The sequence below is a fragment of the Athene noctua genome, chromosome 14, assembly GCF_965140245.1.
Source record: "Athene noctua chromosome 14, bAthNoc1.hap1.1, whole genome shotgun sequence".
Taxonomy (NCBI): Eukaryota; Metazoa; Chordata; class Aves; order Strigiformes; family Strigidae; genus Athene; species Athene noctua.
This window is the reverse complement of record NC_134050.1, coordinates 14,050,963-14,073,565: the sequence shown is the minus strand read 5'-3', so window position 1 is coordinate 14,073,565 and position 22,603 is coordinate 14,050,963. Positions and strand designations below refer to the sequence as shown.

General features: G+C 37.3%; 1 protein-coding gene across 8 annotated transcripts in view; it reads right to left on the bottom strand.

The window, feature by feature from the left end:
- Positions 1 to 22,603, bottom strand: part of INSC (INSC spindle orientation adaptor protein) — a 125,752-nt gene that overhangs the window by 32,575 nt on the left and 70,574 nt on the right. For all 8 annotated transcript variants that reach the window (XM_074918281.1, XM_074918283.1, XM_074918282.1 and 5 more), the window contains 2 exons: positions 21,357 to 21,470; positions 15,903 to 16,028 (listed from right to left, as the gene is read on the bottom strand). In XM_074918281.1, the coding sequence (XP_074774382.1) occupies positions 15,903 to 16,028; positions 21,357 to 21,470 (240 nt within the window). The remainder of the gene's footprint in view (positions 1 to 15,902; positions 16,029 to 21,356; positions 21,471 to 22,603) is intronic.

Genomic DNA, 22,603 nt, shown 5'->3' with positions numbered 1-22,603 from the left:
TAATTCAACTGTAAATCTTAATCCATGTTACTGAAAGAGTCTTTGATTTTTATATCCCTTCCCTATCTCGCTCTCTTATTTTCTCTTTCCTGCAACTCTGAAATACTATTTATTGGTACAGACTCACCCTGACTGGCTTCTTTTTATGATTAGAAGTCAGCACTCATAGCTTTCTTTAATAACTAAGAGGGAAAAAAAAAAAAAAATAAGCCAGTGTCATCTCTACTTAAAATTACTTCCTCTTCCATTACCACTTTCAGCAATTACCATCCTTTGTGTCTCCTTTTTTGTGTGTGTGAGAAAAATCAATTGTAATTACATGAGTATGTCTCAATTACCTGTCCTTTTTGGGATGAAAGTCTTAATCTGATTAATTGGACTTCTGTCCTAATGCCTTATCCAATTCCCTAGGTCCTAGGTGCCTTACCTTTTTCATACATTTTGTGGCAAGTCCTTCATTTTGACTAGTTCATACGAGAAAGAAATCCTTCTAGCAGAGAAGTGGTAAAACTGTGCCAGAAATTAGATGGAAGTGTGTTATTTCATGTCTAAAGGAGCTTGAAGGGAAGATGAACCAAAGGGGAACTGCACACAGAATTTTTACTCTGAGTAACATCAATATCACTTGCAATACAACTTGCAAAGCCAGTACAGCAAAGTTGTAGTGTGCTTCTCAACACAATCTGCCACGGCAGCACAGAAGTGCCATGAGCTGGGGAATTCAAACACTTCCACTTTCCTGAGGCACAATTCCTCAACGATCCTCTTCTGAGTATGGGGAAAAGCAATTTATTACAGACTCTAAACACATACAATACATTCCTCTAACAAGAACGGGAAGTCAGGACACACACGACTTCATCCATGACTATTTACTAGGTGAGATCCTGTGACTTGTAACTCACTTCTTCCAGGACACGGGATGAGAGGAGCAATGGTTGCTGAGTAATAAAAAAAGGTGTTTTACGCCTTTTAATAATTTTGCTCAGAACAAATCCAGAAACTAGATCAAAAATAAATTGCAAACCTATTCTCACAGCCCTGATTTGCCTTCTTTTTCATTATAATTCCTTCCTCAACCTAGACAGTAGTACAACATCATGTTTGGATCAGCCTTGAAGTTCATGTCACACATTTAAGGCAGCTTCTTACTCATGAGTGATTTAATTTTGCTCTCACACCCTGTGCTATAAAACAAAGATAAAAATCTACTTACCTACCACCATATAATGCTTGGATAAATGCCATTGTAATGATGCCACCTATTATCATTAAAATAAGCAGTCATTTCTCCAGAAATTATGAGAGTATATCTTACACTAAATAGTAACCTAAACAACAGAAAGTCCTGGTGAATTAATGGGATCACTTGCAAAATATAGTACTGCAGCAGTGACAGAACATGCACTTAATAAGCACTCTCTTCTGCCTAATGACATTTTCACCTATAAAAATAATTCCAATGTGTGTAAATAGAGTGATTCAACTTGTCATTCTCCCTTAAACTCTTTCTTGACTGCAAAACAAGTTACTTGAACATGCTTTCCTGCATCCAGCCTCTCCTTGCAGGTCTGAAATATTCCAGCATGGCCAAAATGCCAAAGCATCCAGTGCTTACAATGAAATATTAAAATTAATGAAAAAAAAAAAAAAAAAAAAAAAAGGGGGGGGGGGGAGAGGAGGACAGAGAGTGCTAAACCAGGTAAAGATTAACATTTTCTAGGAACTCAGATCATCATCATCCTCAATAATCATATCTTTCTGATCATATCAGACACTGGAACTGAAATCCAAGCTCGACAGCGCTAGGGATGCAGGAACATTATTCTAATCCATCCAGTTGTCTTTGGCACTACAAGTCAGTTGCTCCCAAATCCCTGTTCACCACAACTATTTGCAATACATGATTCCTGAGAAAACAAAAAACAGAAGATGACACATATAGCCTCATTCCCCACGGACCAGCATATTGACCAGCCTCATAGTCAATCATATATTCTTTAGAGAAATCTGATATTCCATGCACATCGTAACATATCAAGGACTCCACATTACAGGGGGGGTTGATCTGCTTACATCTTATTATTTATGTCCATTTATTTTTGGTGGTGCTGCTGCTGGCACTGTCTAAATTTAAAACATTAAAATATGCTCCTTAGAGGCTTCCTTCCACCTACATGACCCATGTCTGGCATTCTTCCTGTTCTCACTCCTGTCACACACCGTACAGCCTATTCAGGCTACAGCATCTAAGCCCAGGCTGTGAGTGAGTCAGGAGCCATGCTTCCGCCCTGGTCCCCCTTGCCCCATGCACACATGCTGCTCTTTGCTTTCTCTCCAAGATTTTGAGGCTGGTACTGTTGCTATTCAAGCAGTACTTTCAGGGCAGTAATAGGAAAGAGCATTTTTCCTCTACTCCCGAGGATGCTCTTGCATTAGATTTTGCTTAAGGTTTTTGAACTAATGCAGCTAAAGCAGAGGGTCTATCCTGTAGGAAAAAAGCCCTCACACCATCCATGGTTTGTTGTGAGTAGCTAGATAAAGGCTCAGCCTATTTAAAAGCCCACACAACAGGTAAGAGTTCTTGATTTAGGAGAACACTTAAATTGTGCATAGCTTTGGTCCTCATAGACCTACCTTCCCGAACCAGAGCCTGCAGTTCCTAAACTCGGGGTGGATTTGGGCAAACCGTACCCAGCAGAAACGGAAATTTTGCTGTAATTCCAGCCTCCACTGGGTGCCACTATTGCCTAACGCAACGTGTGGATTACGCTGCAACAGATTGGCAAAACCGACTTTCAATTTGCACTCCACTCTCCTGAAGTTTTCAAAACATATCCAGAGAGTTATCATTCATTTTTTAAGCCCTTAAAATGCCATATGATAATCCTTTTAGAGACAGAAATACAAAGAGGATTTAATTCCTCCTAGATCACGACAGCTAAAAGGCTCAAATGCAGAAGTGCTCAGATTCTTTCCTGATACTGTACTTGAATAAGCCTTTTAGCCCCATGAGTGGATCTGTTCCGCCATGCTGACCGATAATCAATTTAGCACCCTATGTTGACCTATCTTTTTTAACCTCTGAAGAGACAATAACCATGGCTCTGAGCAACCTGCTCTAGTTGAACATGTTCCTGCTCGCTGCAGGGTGGTTGTACTAGACAACCTATAAAGGTCCCATCCAACTCAAACTATTCTGATTCTAACTTTTTCTGTAATCTTGCTGAAGAAGGAACAACTCCCTGTAGCAGGATGTAATGGATTTCAGAATGCATTGATGGACTACAATGGTCACTGCTTATGTTGCCTCATATTGGTAAGAACTCTGCCCATAGCATTTGTTTCTCTCCTAAACAGCTTGGTTTATGTGCAGGTTTCTTCATGATGACATTTTGACCCATTTATTTTTATTTTGGGCCTAATCCAAAGCCTGCTGGTGTAACTGAACGTTTCTTTCTGACTTCTGCTGTGTCTCCGTAATGCCACACTTACGTGTCTCTACAAGAGTCCTAATGTCTTCTTGTCTGTCTTTGTTTAAAAGGGGGTTATCTGGAGCTCAAAAATCAGACATTACTGGCATGAATACTTCAGAAAATTGCATTTGGAAGGGAGGCCAAATTTTGCTCTTATGTACATCCCATGAAGCCTTGTTGACACTCAAAGGGGAATCAAAAACATCTATCAGTGAAGTTGATCTTTCCTATTACATGTGCCATCAAATTCTATGATGTCCTTACTGCAACCAAGCTGGGCATTTAGAAAAACAAAATGTTGCTAATAGTTGCCTGTGTTTTAAGGGGCAATAGTGGATAACTGACCGTGCACAAGAATTAGCAAATCACACAGGGAGTTTCCCCAAGAAACAGGTCTTTAAGAAACAAACCTATTACAGGGGGTTACTGTGAAACATGTATGAAAAAAGGCAAATACTGAAGCTTTAGTAATTTTGTTAGTATCTTAAAAGTGTAAAATTATTTTCTTGTGATTGAAACTAACAGTTTATTTGAGATAAGAATATTTGTACCCAGTGATATGAAAATAAAATCTAGCAGTTACGTACAATGTATAAAGGGGGCATACATACAAGCCTGGTACAGCAGGATTCTCAGTATTAGGAGACCATGTCAAAGGTCTGAGAGAAGTCCAGAGAGATGATACCAGTAACTCTCCCCTTGTCCACTAATGGAGTCACTCTATCATAGAAGGCCACTAGGTTGGTCAGACAAGACTTGCCCTTGGTGAAACCAAGACATTAAGGAACCTTTCCCTCACCTTCTTTGTGAGAACAAAGTGACAAAGATGAGCTCTTATAAAAACTGGAAAGACTTCTACCTTCTTAATTTCATCTGCTGGTCCCAAAGGGATTCCTTCTGCAAGACCTCATCTCAGCTGAAGATCACTGTCAGACCAAACTTTTACTTGAAGGCTAAATGCTAGTGGAGTGTTCACTTCCCAAAATCAGCTATGCACAACAGAGCCTAAGAGACAATCTTGAGAACTCCAAATTAAAGATAACACTAAACACCCAGATCAAGTGTCCAGACCAGGTTTATATCAGCCCTCATTAATCTGTCGACTTTACCTACCTACCGAAACACAAGCAGGGGTGGAAGCCTACCATTCTATCACATGCAGCAAAGTATCTCTAAAAACTGAGACTGATTTTGCCTATCAGTATGCCCTGATCCATACAAAAGCTTGCTCATCCATTCCCAGGGACTGCAAATAAACAAACTGAAAACTCTCTGAAAAGGAAAAACACTAGACAATACTTACAAGGGAAGGAACAGTCAGTGAAAGAGCTGTTGTCTGGGAACTTAGTAAGAAGTAAGATACAGTAAATACATGAGCAATGCTTTTAGATGGTTAGTTTTTCAAAAACAGGATTATTATCTTAAACGGATGAGACTGTTTTTCCAACAGCTCTTTAAATGTTCTCATAGATGCTTTATGAAACATGAAAGTTTTAGTACAAATCAGGCAGAATGCCAGATCTAAATGGTTTCCTGCAAACAGGCCTAAGCAAAAAAAACCACACTGACACACAAACATGCCTCTATATCACCTGCTATCAATTATTATTTAACCTTCACTTTTTTAAGAAATAGACTCATACATATCATGGGTGAGCTTCAGCTAAGCCACATGGCAGCTTTTAGCTCATTACAAACATGAGGAAAGAAAAAGCTTATACAATTCATTTCCTCTGTTTTTGTTAGGAGCACATGCAGGATACTTTACCTGAGTAATTCAACACTTCCAGCCCTGACTTAAAATACATATTAAAAGGAAAGGATACTGGCTTTCAGCTAATTAGTCAATTAACTTACACTGAGTTTGATATCCTCTGTTTCTTTTTTACAACTAGCTCAGGGAAAAGACTCAGCTCCAGTAAGAGTTAACATTTGGCCCATGTGACAGTCAGAATATACCAATAGCAACAGGAAAGCACTGAGATAGTTTTGTGCTTACATAATGCTGTTTGGGTGGGGCAGTTAAAATGCTCAGCACTCATCTAAACCAAGCAAATCTACTGGTAAAAAGTTTAATAATGGCCAGAACTAGAACTGGTTGAAGCTATTATAAAAAAATTTCCCGTGGGTACTTTTCCCTGCTTTGTAAAGTGTTTTCTCACTTTGTTGCGGTGATAGGTACTGGAGAGGAAGAAAGAGATAAAGGTTTTGAACTATGTATTTTAACCATAATTTTGGCAAACATTGGGTGAAAACAAACAAAACACACAAGCAACTGTTTATGTATAAGATGAGATTTTTTTAAAATTTGTGAATTTCCCTGTCAGTAACAACAACATGGGCCTGTGCATTTTAGGAGCACTGCCGAGACCCAATTTGCAAAGTTTTCTTAGTACCTGCAGCTAGAAAAGGTTCCCAGCTTACACCTGCACTGAACCTGTGTCACATCAGGACTCTTAAGCCTCACAGCATAAACAAGTGTGAACGCTGGTAAGTGCTGTGACAAAAGAGGCTTGTTAAACCCATGTTGAACCCAAGGAAGGGTAGTAACACTCAGGGGAGTACAAGAATTACAACAGTGGTTTTGGAAAAGAGCCAAGGTCTAAGTTGAGCGTAAGTTGAGGTTTATGTATTTTGTTCGTTTGAACTACTATGAAAAAACAAGCCCAAGGAAGTGGTCAAACTGAGAAGTTAAATCAGAATGTGAATGCTCTTGTGAGGAAAAACAATTTTCTGCAGTGCTCTCAGGGACTGACTCTGCCCCCCTGTAGGTGACCGATATTCATTACCAGATCAAAGTAAGCCAGTCACTTTGTCTAGCAGCTTCCATCATATTATCCTCAGGTGTGATTAAGATCGGCTCATTAATGGATGAGTTAAAAACTCCAGCAGATGGAACATAGTTATCCATTTCCAGCTGGCATGCCACAAAGAAAAGAAATATAAGTCACCTGAAACCAGAATAAATATTTTATATTTTATTTTTGAGGTGTTTGGTCATTCAGTACTACTGTAAGTGTAGCTTTATATTAGTAAGGAATTCCATAGCTGCAGTTAGACGAACAAATAAAGGAATTTCTCCTTTTGCTTTTTTTAAATATGTATCTGTGAGAGTTCAGTCCTTCAAAATTAAATGTGTGTAAAAATTTTGAAAATCAATGTTATGCAAGCAAGAATAGATATACAAGAAACCATATAGAGCACTAGAAAACTCCAAGACGCATAGTTAATTCGGGCAAGAAAATAAATGTGGCAGAAGCCTTAGAAGGGAAAATAATGCTAGCACTGAATTCCCAGGGTACAAAGGCATTTCAGTCCCCATTGGTAACCAAATCTATGTAGATATGCCTTTCCTTCTGCAGAGGTCTCTGAAATCAGTGGGGTTTTAGGCAAGCTCAAAAGTCAGCCAATCAAGAAATGGAGGCTCTGAGCAGTAAAGTCTGGACTTTTCTAATGAGTCACAAAAATCATCAACAATACTGAGTCATGATGTCTGCACCAGGATGGGTCAGTTAGACTGGCGTAGTTAATTTCAGCAGAGATTTTGTGAGGAGGGAGCTATCCAATGCATCTGTCTCATTTAATAAGTATTTTCACCCCTATCTCTCCTCACACTTTACTGCAGCTACAGCTAAGCTGTTTAATGCATATAACATAAGCACATTCAGTATGGGTGTTTACATAGGGATACAAATGCAGATATGCAATGCAACATTTTCTTGCTGAGTGAGAAGGAAATAATTATGAAAGCTACTCATCTGATAGGTCGTTCTATAAGGCCATGTCTTTCCAGTTTCTTTTCTGCCTCTATCAGGGACAAGAGGAATATTTGAGGTCCAAAATAGCTCTGTCCCTGCACTCTTTTTAAATGCTTCAATTGATTCTCATTAATCTCTGCCTTCAGTTTAGGAGCTGAGTAAGCTTCTTCTTTCATCTTAAAATTAAATTTGCTTGATAGATTATTATTATTATTATTATTAGGCAGGGAAAACCCACCTGTCATTTGATGTGCTGGCTTCTGTTCCTTCAGACGTCATTTGTGGATCATTTGCTGCCCTAATCATTGTCATCACTTTAAGCAATATTTTAAATCATTACAGAAGAATCATCATCTGGTGATTTCCAAATTATTTTTCATTTATAAAATTCTCTTAACATCCTGACTTTTGAAACATAAATCTAAAGCTATTTGGAGTGCTTTATATAAAATACTTAGTGAAATATAAAATCAATAGATAGCATAAAATACCAATATAACTGACTGCAAAAACCATGTGTAAATTATATGGGAGCCAAACAAGTGCAGAGTGGTAACCTGGCACCAGCTCAGGTTTTCAAAACTAAGTTGGAGGGAATGGCATCCTACAGGCACTGCTCCAGTTTGATCTTGCACGCTGAAGTGTACACCTCAGTAACCTGGCATAGTCTGAGGACTTTCCTTTTCATCTTTCAAAATAAAACTTATCTAAATTACAACAGAGCAGCAGCAAGATTTACTCTCAACATGTTATTGATAATACCTGAGTGCCACTGCAATGCCTTCTCTGGATCAGGTCTTACTGAAACATGACATAACCCAAATAAAACAGGTCTCCTTTGACTGTTATAAAATATCTGTGTGTGGACAAGTTATCACAGATCCATGCTTAAGCGATATGCCACTTTAAGCACAGGACGAAGGGAAGCAAAGCCTAAATCTGTGGGTGACATGGAAGGACTCACACTAAAGGCGAAAGACTTAAAGTGTTCATTGTTGTGTTAGACGACAGCTCATGTTTTTGTTATCAATGTATAGATAGATTTATGTATCAATTTATAGGCTGCCTGCTGTGCCTCCACTGAAAAGGCAGATGCTGTTTATCAAAAAGCTCTTGTACCTCTGTCATCTGACTCTGAAAGATTTGCTTTGTTCCACAGCACTACGAGTTTAGTGATCACCAAATGAGTATTTACTCTGTGAAATTTATTGCAGTCTGAGACACAATCATGAACAGACCAACAGACACACATCTCTGTTGACATTTTTAACAGGTAGTGGTTTTCTTGGTTTTAAATGAAATTACACACGTGCTCAAAGCTTAGCACGTGTGTATATGTTTGCAGTCTGGGCCAGGCCTGATATCTAAATGTGGATCCACTGATAAACAACAGAATCTGTATCCTCCAAAGGCAGCTATTCACCAAGTCCTTAGCTAAGTCTCACATTGTCCCACTTCACTAGTATTATCAAAATATTTATCTTTAGTGCTACACTTGCTGGCTCCTTTCTCCCTCTTCTAAAATCTATAATATGATTAAAGTGAAGCAAGGTTTGTAAGGAGAGTTAATATCTTTTATTAGAGCAACTGATACATATCTCCTTAGACCATCAGGGCTACGACGACACAACCACTATAATTTAATTAGCCATTTTAACAGAGTTGGAATAATGGCTGTGACCTCAGCCAAAGCATTTCGTGTCTACTTTTATCCTACAGAGATCTGGCAATGCCCCATAATCTTGCACTAACATGTCTGTCTTTATTCAATTCTATGTCTCTTGAACAAGTCTATTAAAAAAACCCTTGCTTTTCTCTTCGCATGATAAAGTGAATACTAATGTAAAGCAAACAAATTTTAATCTGCTGTGTAACTGGCCAAAGGTTTTCAACAGACCAAATGATACTGCAGAGATTAGCCGCCAGTTGGTTTTTAGTATTTTTTTGTTGCTGTTATTCGTTTTCTTCATGAGTGGCAGGTTTAAGTTTCTGTTGTGTTTTTATAAAACATGTTTTCATACTGGTTTTCAGTACTCAGAGACCTGTCCCTTCTGTGACTTCCAAAGCATTTTGCCCTAGAACTGCAGCCTGTTGCATCTGAAGATAGATTCTGCAACAACCTAAGAAAATTTGCTACACTTGCCTGGGATTGTGCTGAAAGAAGCTGTATTTACTAATTATGTATACATAGCTGTGTTATCAGGAGGTAAAACTTGAAACACCACCTAATATATATGAAGCCAGCAGTTGAGGAAGGGCAGTTCCTGCACTCTCAGATATGATTTAATGAATCTTGCAGGGGCTTTGACAGAAACATAATTTGCCAAACCCAGCACATTTTTCACTGCCAATTAATTAAACAGCCTTACTGAGAAGAAGCGTCCAGTAAATTAAAGAGCTGCAAGCCTAGAACTTTACATTATCTAATTGTACCACAAACTCAGCTACTGAAATGGATTCGCCTGGTTATCAAAATGGCTATGTGAAAAGCAGCTTCGGGAAATGTTGTTCCCCACACTGTTCCTTAGGGTTGACTTATATTTCTGTGTCATTGTAGCTCTTCTTTCACCTGTGACCAACACAATTACCCAGTGACAACAGCACCAGCTGTCAATGACACCAAGTTTCTGTGTGCTCTGCACTGCATGTCAAAAGTTGCTGGAATTAGTTTTTAAAAGGTTATCCTCCTCTCTCAAAATTCAGAAGAACAGAAATCTCTTTACCCATACCTGCTTACTGTTCATAACTTCACAAGTTCATGACTTCAAAGCCTGGCTAGAAACAGCCACAGAAAATGAACCAAAACAATGTTCTCGGATAGGAAAAAGGGCATTGTGCAAACCAGAACAAGAGTTGACTCTCCAAGCCAAAGGGTAGTAAGAGGAACGTATCACCTGAACTCTTTCCATCTAAATCATTTCAGATGCTCTTAGCACACAAGCCAGTGTTCTGTGGATTTAAGCATGCAGAAAGTTTCCCGTCTCTTCCCAGCCATGAAGCTTCACGTTTTTCCTGTAAAAAAGCACTACTTTGGGGAACAAACAGGAATGATATTCTCCTTCATAAAACGGTGGTGAGAATGCGTTTTAAACGTGACCCATGAAAATCTCAGAAAGAATTATAACTTTGCATGTTATCTGGGTTTTGTGGGAAAGGGACAAGAGAAGGGCCCCTTAACAACTTATCACCTTCTAATGACTTCTAAAAGTCCTGTATTTTGCTGTTAATATCCAGCCTTGCCCTATCTCACTGGGTAGACACAATAACATGAAATTTTACTTTCCATGAATTAAAACTGAATTTTGAAAACTATGGTCTTTTTGAAAATACTTTTCTTTTAAAAAAAAAAAGTTTAATCTTTTAAACTCTTGAACTCAACTCATTTTAGAACAAAACAGCTATGTAATTTTTATCATTTTATGGGCCCATCTAATCCCTTGTTCTGAAACTAACTGGGTGCAAAAGCACTGAAATAAGCCATAAATTTTTTTCATATATTAACCAGAAAGAAAAAGAAATTTTAACACAAAGCTCTTCTCTGAGGAGTGAGAGAGGCTGAGGCAGACCTCTGCACTTCTGAGATTTTTCTCATTACTGGGAGTCCTGTGAATAAGGCACTATTTGCCATGATAAAAATCAACATTTCACTACTTCTCAGAAAGCTGCACTACTTTAAAAAAAGCAAACAACCTGCAGACACGTGCTTTTAAATGTAGCAGCATATGGGTCTCTCCTTCCTAATCACTAGCAATTTCATCTTTTCTCAGAGACATTACTAATGTTTTGCTTTCCCTGGTATCTCGCATTGGGAATATTCAAATATGAAGACAGCTATATAGTTCATTCAAATCAGGCAAATTTGCGATCTCTTGTATGGTATGAAGTTATTTCCATCATATACCAGGTACTGTGAAAATAAAAACTTTCATGGTTGTGAAGCATTCACATGCTGTGACAATGAAATCCACGGGCCACCAGCTAACTTTTGTGTTCAGATTTTAGAAGCGGTGACTGTACCTCGTACCAGGTCATCCAAACTCTCACGATCAAAGCTCTCTTCATAATTCTCACTTCTGTCTCACCCTACAGCAACATGAACCTTAGTGGGTTTAGCAGCTGAGATTTAAGACTATATACTTCATCTGAAATGTAATTAAAGTTACTCCCTGGTTTTGTCTGGGGTTAGTGTTTGAAACTGAAATTTCAAAGTAGTTAGAGCTGAACGAAGTGATCAGCTCACACTCACCCAAAAGCTATGAATAAACTGTAGTTGCAGGTTCTTTAATAAACATTTTACTTAATTCCCACCAAAATCTTGTTTTCCATATATATTGACAGAATAATCCCCATCACGCAGGAATTATTATTGTGTATGAGCTAATGGCTGTTCTTAAAAATCAGACTGAGTTCACAGTAAATAATAGATTTTAGGTCAGTCATATTTAAGAAGTCTTTGTGAAAGTCATGGTTCCCCAACCACAAAAATTGCACACTTTGGTCTTGCTTCCTGTTCTTCACATTCTTTTTCTAAAGGTAAGTCATTTGATATGATGTGCTTTAAAAGAAGGATTAAAAGCAATTTATAAATAGGCAATTTTGCTTAAAGCTCAATGACAAAAGCTGTGTCATTTGTTAAAAACAAAAAAAAAGTTTTATTAATGAAAGTAACAACTGTTGTCACCAGCCTCTCTGGAACAGCTTCTCTTAATGAGTTGATTCCAGGTGTCTTGCTTTTTGGAGTAGTTTAAATAGTGTAAGTAAACATGAACTGCACACTGCTAATATTTAGGCAGCTGCTTGAATGACTATTTGTATAATTCATTATGTTTTTGTGGCAGTTGAGCCTCGATCTATGTCCCAGCTGAGTTGCAGCCTTTTAATGTAATGTTTTATATGCACAGTAAAAATGGCAGTACATTGCACTATCTGTTTATTTCTGAACTAATTCTGCTTTTATCGCAACAGAAAGTTTGTCTCAGTAAAGAAACCACACAACTGAGCTCCAGCATAGGGCAAAAATTGGAAAGCCATGCCTTGTAGCACCAGTCAACCGCTGGTCTTGTATGGACAGACCTGAAGCAGAGAAACTGCCACAGTCTTCAGACTTCAACAAGACTGCACATTGTTCTCCAGCTTCCAGCCATGCTCCCCCCCAAACTCCTTTCAGTTCTGTTTTTAGCAATTTTAGCTATTTTCTGTATTATCCATTACCTGTATTCTATATTGTCTGCATAAACTCTGGACTGCCTAGACCAAGAATAACCCTCCTTTCTGAGGCTCTACTAAAACTGTGCCTGCTCATGTGCCACAGGACACAGATGAAAAAGCTCTCTTGGGTACAGGGACAGGCAGCTACAGGAATAATGCAAAGGTGGAAAATTCCAATTGCTTTCCAGGGTCTCTCCACTCCTCTCTGAAGTGGGACTGGTCAGGCAGCTGAGACCAAAGAACAATCTCAAATCTGCTGGTGTCACAGTGGATTATGAAACCGAAGTGTACCAAACAACCGGACATCCATAAGCAGCTTGAAGCACCAAAATTACCACTTGTGGAGCACAGGTTACATAGAACAACATTTATTTACATGCAGCCCTCAGTCACAAAATGAGACTGTTTCTTCACCGCCTTTCTACTTTAACTGCCTGATTATTACTGTTGGGTTCCTGGAGCTCTGTAGTTCAATGTACAGCAAAGTAACAGTACCTTTTCAAAAGTCAGTAAAGTATTTGCAAGTGAAACAATAACTATTCTAAAACTGGTGTTTTAATGAACAGATTTTGCATTATTGTACATACAGCCAACTAGTGTCACCTAAAAGCGTGAAAGATAATCATTTCGAAGACTACTTGGTCATTGTAACTAATAGAAAGATCAGCTTGTTTATCAAGATGATGATAAAAAGTACTAATGGCTTTTTCAAGTGTGCTGATAAGAGAGTAGTTTAGATATATATTTAAAGATGCGTGACTGGGAAGAACAAGAATTATTTTTTAAAAAATTGAGGAAAATATTTTTGCTTAAAATAGGCAATTTTCTATATCATTAGAAACGAGTACTCAGTTGTTACTTTTGTTCATTACTAAATGAGGACAGTATTTCCACACTGCAATTCAGAAAACTCACCCAAGACAAATGGTTTAAAACCAGTATAATGTAATTCATATTAAATTTGCACTAATTATAAAGAAAGCCTAATATTCAAGTATCTTAAAACCCAAGAAAAATGTTAAAATACTCTACTTGGGTTGCCTCCTGTGAACTACTGATTTCCTTGCTTGCTTTCTAAATAAACATCTACATTAACACAGATGTTCTTGTTACCTTCTTGTATTGCTACTGAATTGACAAGATCAAAGAGCACTGGATAAATAAATAATATTCCTAATATTAGGAATAATTAAGAGTAATTAAGCACTACAATTACTGCAGAAAGTATATTACCCCCTTTTAGTTCACCTCCCGGACAAATGTTCCATTAGAAATGATAACTCTTGTGGCTTTCTTTTAAGTGGTCTTTTAAACACTCTAATGGTTGTAAAATCTAATTGAAAAATAGAGGAGGTGGGAGTTTGGGTTATGTGGTTTCTTTTTTTTTTTTTTTTTTTTAATCCTGAATTACCTATTCTGAATTGTTTGGAGGCCAAGATTTATTTTTTGGAGTGAAGTTTCTGTCATTTTTTGAAGTTCAAATTGCACTGAAGTTTTAATGCACTAGGTGGCATAATGATATTCACATTAGAACAAATTAAATGCTTCACCACCACCCAGGTACTTAGTTGGATAATAGAAGCCACCCTTTCTGCCAGATAAGAAGTCTTATGGTAATTTCTGTAATTATAAGAATGTTAATATTGTTAAACCTCTTTTTTGTTCTTTGCAAGAAGACTTCAAACTTTGAAAGAAAAAAGCATTCTTATTTAAAGCAGACAATATAAAAAAACCCTGGAGTTCTGGTCACATCAAAATACTGGTTATCTGATCCACACAGTTTTCATTCATTCACTCTGGTCAGAATATCTTGTTGCTTCTAAACAGGTGTCCAGGAAGAGTGGAAAGAGAGTATAAAGAGTAGGAAAACCTTTTTGTTTACTGTATTTCCTTAGCTCTATATACTGGCTGTCACCAGCTGATAGATTATTTACAGATGATATAGCATTGTCCTGGCCTGCGTTGTTTAACCTCCTTTAGCACTTGGAGAGACATTAACCTTCTTGCAGAGAAAATTTATTTCTTTTGATATATGAAATATACCATTCTCCCCCACCAGAAACCCAGGCACGTACTGGACCCGCATAACATCCAGATCCTCAGGAATACAATTTTAGGCAAAAGTTTCACAAAGTGATAACCAACTACTCCTGTCATAAACATGTCTGTTCAGTCAGGTGAGTAGGATTAATGTCCAGCCCCTCGTGTTGCAGACTTAGGCTTTGCCAAGATGTGATTTAAGAATTGAAGCCCCAGGTGAAAAATGAACTACTGAAAGCAGTGGTAGGGATTTCAGTAAAAAATCCTTTAAACCCTACTCCAGTTGTGACTGTGACAAAGTTTACCCTGAGCAATTTTACTAGTGACCAACATTAAAGTAGATCAAAGACATATGAGCTTGCAAGTTATCACTTTTTCTAGGACTCCTGTTTCTTCAGCTTTGACACAGGCCACACTAAATGCATGTTGACACTGCCAGGAACTGGACCAGGTGAGTTGAATCAATCTTTTCCATTTCTAACTCTATTATTTCCACTACTATAGTGGACATAATGAAAGATCCTTGTAGACTGATTCTGGGTGTCAGTCTGAACCAGGATTATGTCAAAAAAAATTTAAGTCATCTTCATTTACTGTAAGCTCAGAGACTTGCTTTTTGCTGCAGATGTTCTGTCACAGTTTGCTTGAATTCTGGGCAGTAAATTACAAGATACGTCAATGTAAAGTGGCAGTGAAATCATTTATCATTAACTTGAAGAGGCCATTATTCAGCTGTGGAAGATGACTGTTTTATGAAATACAAAGGATGAGATCATGATTTAGTGACCAGAGCATTCATTTTCCAAAACACAGCAGTATGTAGTGAGAGTGAGAAAGGAATGGAGCCTAAGCAGTTGATATAATTTTATCTGGATAATGTTTTGATGTTTGCCATCCCAGTTAAAATTGGCTTTTATGAGACCTGCTGCTGATTAGCAGACACATTTTTCTATTGGCTAGCTGCTATATCTGTCCTGGTTCTTTCTGTGCAATAACAACTCTCACAAGTTCCTGCAGTGCCACAAGCAGGTGCCCTACCTGAGTGTCAGGAAAGGATTTAAAGAGGTATAAAGCTTCCTATCTTTTAAGGGTTATTTGACATACTGGAGTTTCTAAACAAACACTTCAGAGAGCTCAAAAATTATAATTCCCCTAGTTTTTTGATGTAGCTACTAATGTGTTTACCTGTTTTATGAAAATGATCTCCACTCAGAAAGCTTATTTGTGCAGGCAACTGAAGAGGTTAATGTTATTGCTGGGGCTAGTTTCGTAAAGACTGAAGACGTGTTCAACACAGAAACAGTGAGCATAGTATGGACCACAGTGTCAGATGCCACCAAGTTATCAATTCCTAGAAGAGACTAAAGACAGGACTTCTCTGGTTTATGACGCAGTCAGCAAAAAACACTGAAGTGCCTACCTTTTCCAGCTGGTGCATCCCCTCCTCTACACAGCAAATGGATGCCAATGTTCTCAGTGTCTGGGGGTAAAGGCACCTGAAACAATCCTGGCGACAGATCTTAAAGAGAGCAACTACACCTCCTTCCTGCAGGGGAAAAGCAAAAATCAGCAAAGCAGCACTGTTTCCTTAGTATTTAACTGAGATTGGGATGGGAGGTAGATTCCTTTAGTAATGTATCCAGATTAGCTATCATCACAACACTAACAAAGAGGGTGTTAAATTCACAGAGAGAACTCAAGTTGATTAATGCTTATATACTGAGCAATGAAAAAGTAATATAGCCTCAGTGGGAGGTGTGCTTAAGTGATTGACTTTTAGCAATTATGAGCACAAGTTAAATTAAACTTGACATTCCTGCGAAAGCTACAAAGACTTATCAATAGGCAGCAATTGGAGTGGCATTTAATTGATAGTTCAACCACACCTTATTAGTTTAAAACAAATGTTTGTTAACATATATTTCCTATTCCTCTACATTTCTGAGCTCCATACAATATTTACTTAATGATAAAATACGAAAGAGAAGGTCATATGGTTGGAGAGCTACTGAAAATAAGATGGAAACAGGTATCAAGTTCTATACAGTTACAATCCATATCTTCATCCTCTAATATATAAAATTTGCATTCCTACTTTGTTTTTTCTTTAATGTGGCAACAAAGATTTGAGCATAGTTATAGATACCTTAAGTTATGTAAGAACAGACATATAATGAAGAGGAAAGCATTCACAATATTAATGACAGATGAAAGATCTCAGACTAAAGTTATCAGATTACAGTAGTAAATTAAAATAGTTCAAATCATGGACCAAGTATAATATTCACCCTTCTTTTTAAGCCTGTTTCAGTAATCTCTATATAAAAAATATTTTTAGATTCGCAGAAATAATCTTTTTCTCCTCAACCATTTGTATTATTTGAAAGCTCAACAGGTCATACTAATATAAAACCTCCGGGCTACAATTCAGACTTCACTCATTTTCAGAATTTCACGTTTTTGTACTAGTTCTGCTGCAATAGCGTAGACTATAATAGAGCAAACAAAGCTATCTCTTAAGGCTAACAAAAATATATATCGATGTTTGAGAAAATTAGAATTAGACAAAATTAACACCTCAATATATTTCAAGCTAGAAGTTTTATATTATGTCTTTGCACATGTATATATATATATATATATATATAATTTCTGTGAGATCAGTGAAAACAGTAGGCTTACAGAGGTTTGCTAAGAGTAAAATTTATTTCTGGAATTGTAAGAAGTGCACATGTACCTGTATGAGTTATTTTATATCTAGTACTGCTATATATAGCCTACTGCAAAAAGACATTTCTGAGTCTTTAAAATAAAAAAGAGAAAGTACACTAAAAAGAAGTTTCAGTCATATTTTTCCTTCCACAAAAAGATATTGATATTTCACCTAAGCAGTAATTAAAGTATCTATAAAAAATATAGATAAAAGCTATTACAATGTTGTCCCCAAACCTAAGGTAATTGGTTTTTGGCTGTTTTGTGATTTTTTTTTTTTAATTTTTATTTTAATTTTAGTATCGGTTTGAAAGTCCCCACAGTTCAGAGGAATCGGAGATTATCCGATTCTCAGCTTTAGTCATAATAGGCAGAAGTTTGTGGACAACACTAGTAAAGCTCAAGTGATATTGGCACATTTGCTTCAAGCTTTCTGTATGACAAATGGGTGCCCTGCTTTTGCCTCTGATGGACAGGAAGTGATTTATCACTGCATTTGTCAGGAGGAGATCTAAACTGTTTATTTTGTGCCCTGTGTGCCATTACCAAGCTGTAAAATATTGATCATGAGTAATGAACCTAGAGAGCAGCAAGTGAAATACGGAACAGGAAGGAAATATGGAGCCTGATTCTACGGCTTGTCAAAAACACTCCCCTCACTGGCATCTCAGCATTCCTCAGGATTTATTCATCTTTTTTAAAGATTTGTCCCCTGAATCTTTTGCAATGGTGACAAAACTACTCCATCTGACAGGGATACGCATAAATTGGTCAAACAGGTAAACAATACCATTCAGACAAAGAAACGTATCAGCACTGAGCTTTGCTTTCTTTGGAGATTAACGTGCACCTTTCCAAAAGTTCCTGATATCTCTAAGCATGCGGGTTTTTTTATCCTTTGCATACTTTTTGGCATTTCCAGTTTTTGACCAAATAACACATGAAATGCTACTCCTGCTGGAATTCAAGTTTCATCTGGAACCGGCTTCACATACTCTGTGAAGCAGTATCTGAAAGAAAGGAGAACTTGCTTTACTGTTTGATGACCTACTTCTCTCCTATATCAGATTAACAGTAATTCAATTTCATGGAGACATCCCTGAGATGCTGTTCAGAAGGGCTAGCAGTTGATAACAAAATCACCTGAAAAACAATCACAAAAAGTATGTGAAGGAGGTCATGAGTATAAAAAGCCCCACTGTGCATAATGGGTTGAGTGAATAAAGACGGGAGAGAAAAGGTATCCAACTCTAAGGTGTAATATTTTGCAGTTTCAGCCTGAAATGACCCAAAGTGCAGTGAATTCTCATCAAGCCTTTCCTCATGATGGAGGACAACATTTATAATTAGCTGGAAAGATGATCTCCATGGAAATCTTCATGCAAGCAAGCAAATACTTGCTAGAAAAGTAAGTGATGTACAAAGGTAAGACCAAGATGGATTAGAAGCTTCTCAGAGCAAGTGATCCATATGGAATGCAAATAGCCAAGCATTCTCCAAAGAAGGGTGTGATAAGCAGATATTTCTCTTCATTATCTTCATTTTTGCCCTCCAGTTCAATACAGTTGGTGTTAGACTAATTATCATCAATGAAATGGATTTATTTATAAAGACTTTTTTTCTTTATCACTCTATGTCCCATCATTTATTTATTGTAACTCTGGAACTGCTTTTTACTGATTCTTCTGGTTGTTATGAAGCCAGATCAATTTAGAACCAGTCCACATCAAGTAATACTAATTTTTGACAGTTGCTCAAGTCCAATCAAAATTTCTAATTTCTGATTTTTAGTGTCTCTATGCTCTCAGAACATGAAGGCACATGCTGCCACCAGTGTAGCTGCTTGTAGATGAACACCACATATTATGTTTCAGAACTCACACCTTAACATTGGTTCTTCTATTAGCTCAGAATTCAAGGATTTTTATTATTATTTAGGCTTTCTCCATTTCTTATCTTGCCCTTGCTACTACCTATTTGTGTTAAAGATCTTAGTCTTTATACTTCTGACAGCTAGTGAGAATGACTAGCGGGCTGACAGGGTGAGTCAGTAACATGACTCTTTCACAGCAGATTACAAAGTTACATGCTAAAAAACCCCAAAAATATATATTAGTCGAAGAATGCCTCCAGGTGGAATGAAATTATAGGTGACACTTCAGCATAAGGAGTTCGCATTTCAAAGCCTTTTTAAATTTTGGTAAAAATATTGGCAGGGGAGGAAGAAGACTGAAATCTTTACCAAAATGTAAAGTAAGAAATCGGTTCCTGCAATATCATAGCTTTCCAATATTATCAGGGTTCTTTTGTTTGCATGTCTAAGATTTTGGTGTGCTTTAGAGTTGTAATTTATAGCTTGTGACAGGAAAAAAAACCTAACAGTGTTCCACAAGATCACACATTGTCATGGAGAGTAAGACTTCAAGGTTACATGAACAAATTTGTTCGGTTTTGCTTTCACTGTAAACAAATATTCCACTTCTCTGACTAGTTTTTACCAAAGATATTATGACAATTTTCAAGGGAACTTCTGTATCTATGGGAAGTTTTGAGATCTTTGCAAGACTTGAATCCACTCTCAACCTCTTAAAATGAGTGAGCACAGTTCCGAATTTTTTAATTTACTTTTTTTTTTCCCAAATGACCCTGCACTTTCACTGTCATAGCTAACTACTCAAGTAACTGAATTCAAAATTCTGGTCTGTTAGAATTCCTCTGCCACCTTGCAGAAAACTGAGGCAATACAGAGGGTGAAGGATGATGGTGAGTTGGGACAAATGTATTTCACAGTGCAAGGAGGAAAGAGACATACAGAACAGGTAATACAATCACCACTAATTTGGCAGCCAAACACCACTTAGGGTTCTTTGCATAAGGGAATGCATTTCCTCACTTGTAAACCTGTGACACATCCAGGTTTTAGCAATAAATTAATTTAGTAATTTATGGAAGGTCAGACTTCACTTGTGCTAAATTAAACTGTCATGGAATCCACATAATGATAAAAAGCACAAGACCAATTTTCTTCAATTTGTTAGTTCTATCTGCTTCCTCAATACTCAACATTTTAACATTGTTTTTGGATGCCACTGAGTGGAGCTCAAATACCAATTTAGAAAAAATTAAACCTAGGCTGTTGCCAGGATCCACTACATGTTTCTATGTCTACCTCGTTCGCAGCCTTCAGAACAAAGCGGTACTTTTTATGGTATAAACATCCATCTAAAGGCAAATCAGAACTAAAATGAATCAAATGCTACTGTTTAACATCATCTCTGAGCAAGACAAGTGACTGGCACACCAGTCCACAACCAGAAGCTTGGGAAAGGAGACATCTTTCTCTATACACTGTGGTTGTGATTATCCTATCCTTAACCTCACACAATGCTCTGCCTTTCTCACTTTTTCAAGATCCAAGTGCCCTCAAAGGTGCAAACTCTGCAGAGATCTCCAGAATCATTGATCTAGGGAGGATGATTCATTCATACTGAAAGTTAGGACCAGCTACTCAGTAAACAAGAATACACACTGCCAGAAGTAACTGCAATGACATTCCTCTGTAAAAGGAAAATAGTGGGTGCAAAGTATTTCTAAAATTACATCTTTAATAATATCTCTAACCATCTCTGGACACAGCCAAAGAGGCCTCATTGTTTCTCTGCATAGTCAACCATATGCATGGCCAATCGTAAAGCTTTTCTCCACTTATATGGCTGGTACTTAAAAAGTACTGTCAGGAGAGACAGTAAAATATGCTCAAAATGCTGAAGGGAGTGGCAATACCTCAGGCAGCACAAAGACAACTGTAGCCGAGTCAATGCCCAGAAGCCTGTCAGAGCTTACCATCCTACTGCAGTTGCTTGGGTTTGCAGCCCCCCTTTTTTCCTTTTTCTTATTTTCTTTTTTGTTTTTTTTTTTTTTTTTTTAATTTAATAGGATAACTGTGGTAATAAACTCTACAGAGTAAGGCCTGCAAAAACAGCAAAATAAGAAGAAAAGTCTCTCAGAGTAAATTTTGCTGTTCTTTAACCTAGATTGTGTCCTGAAATACAGAATTTAATCTTGTATTGTACATTTCAAATCTCACAGCCACTATTGTATTAAGTAATGTAACTCATTTGTATTACTAATTTACTTTGGAATATACCATATGTCCCCTTACCTTAGCTATGATACGGCACAGATGAGCACCTTCCTGGGTAAGGCTGAATAAACTACTAATCGCCGACTCAGTGATGTACATACTGTCCGACAATTCTATTTGTCTCAAGAGGTTCTGTGTGACATAAGATGATAAACAAAATTTACTTCCAGTGTAACACATTAGCATTATATTTAAAGGTAAAATAGAATAGAAAATCTAGTTTATTTAGTCTATATCATCTTGCTTCTCGCCTAAAGAAGGAAAAAAAACATGGGCAAGAGTCAGACAGATGTAAGACTTTGTCATTGCATTTGAATAGATGTAACCAAGAATAGTGATATTTAAAAATAAATATGAATAGAGTAACAGAACAGGTAAGTGTGATAGAACATTTAATAAAGAACTCTTCAGCTATTTAGTAAGTTATTATTGGGTTTGGCCTGGGATTGAACAAAAATTTTCAGAAGGCAGCTAACTGTCCCAGTGTAGAAGCTGTATCACAAGGTGATACAAGATTTCCACCTTAACTGATAAGGAATATTGCTATACCCTTTCTAACACTGCTTTTAAGGCTCTGGGTTCATCACCATTCTCAGTCTACACAGAAAATGTCATTTATCAACAAAGGGAGTTCTCATAGAGAAATATAGTTTACTTCTTCAATGTATGAAATAGGTTAAATATTTTTATCTTTGTAAACAGTTATCTTGCTTTTGCAATCTGTGCGATTGCAGCTTCACAGGGGAACACAGCTGTGGGAAGAATATGAAATTTATATCGTTTTACTCTTTCTGAAAGCATGTAGAATCATTAGAGAAAGAATTAATTATCTTTGCTAGAAGAAGGTAAGCATTTTTACATTTAATCCAACTTTGAAAAAAGTGCAAGGAAATATTCCACATTTTACGCTGTTATTTATGCAAAATTCAATTATCTTCTCTTTAGGAGGCTGTGTTCTCCCACTTAGCATTAGTAAAATGTTCCGTAAAAGACATAACTTATCAGTTCACATTTTGATAGCAACCTATCCTGAATAATATCCTGATACACTGATTAGAAAAGCATCCTGAACTCACACAGACACTTACTCTGCTCCAGAGCAGCAAACGACCCACAGACAACGCAGCTCTGTGGCAGAAGTGGGCGTGCAGCCTGACTGAATGGCCCAGAAAACTGTTCTTAAAAATGTTTTTATTAATGACCTCCAAGTTTTCAGCCACACAAATACATGTGAGATGGTGCAGAGTAATTAATACTACTTCCTT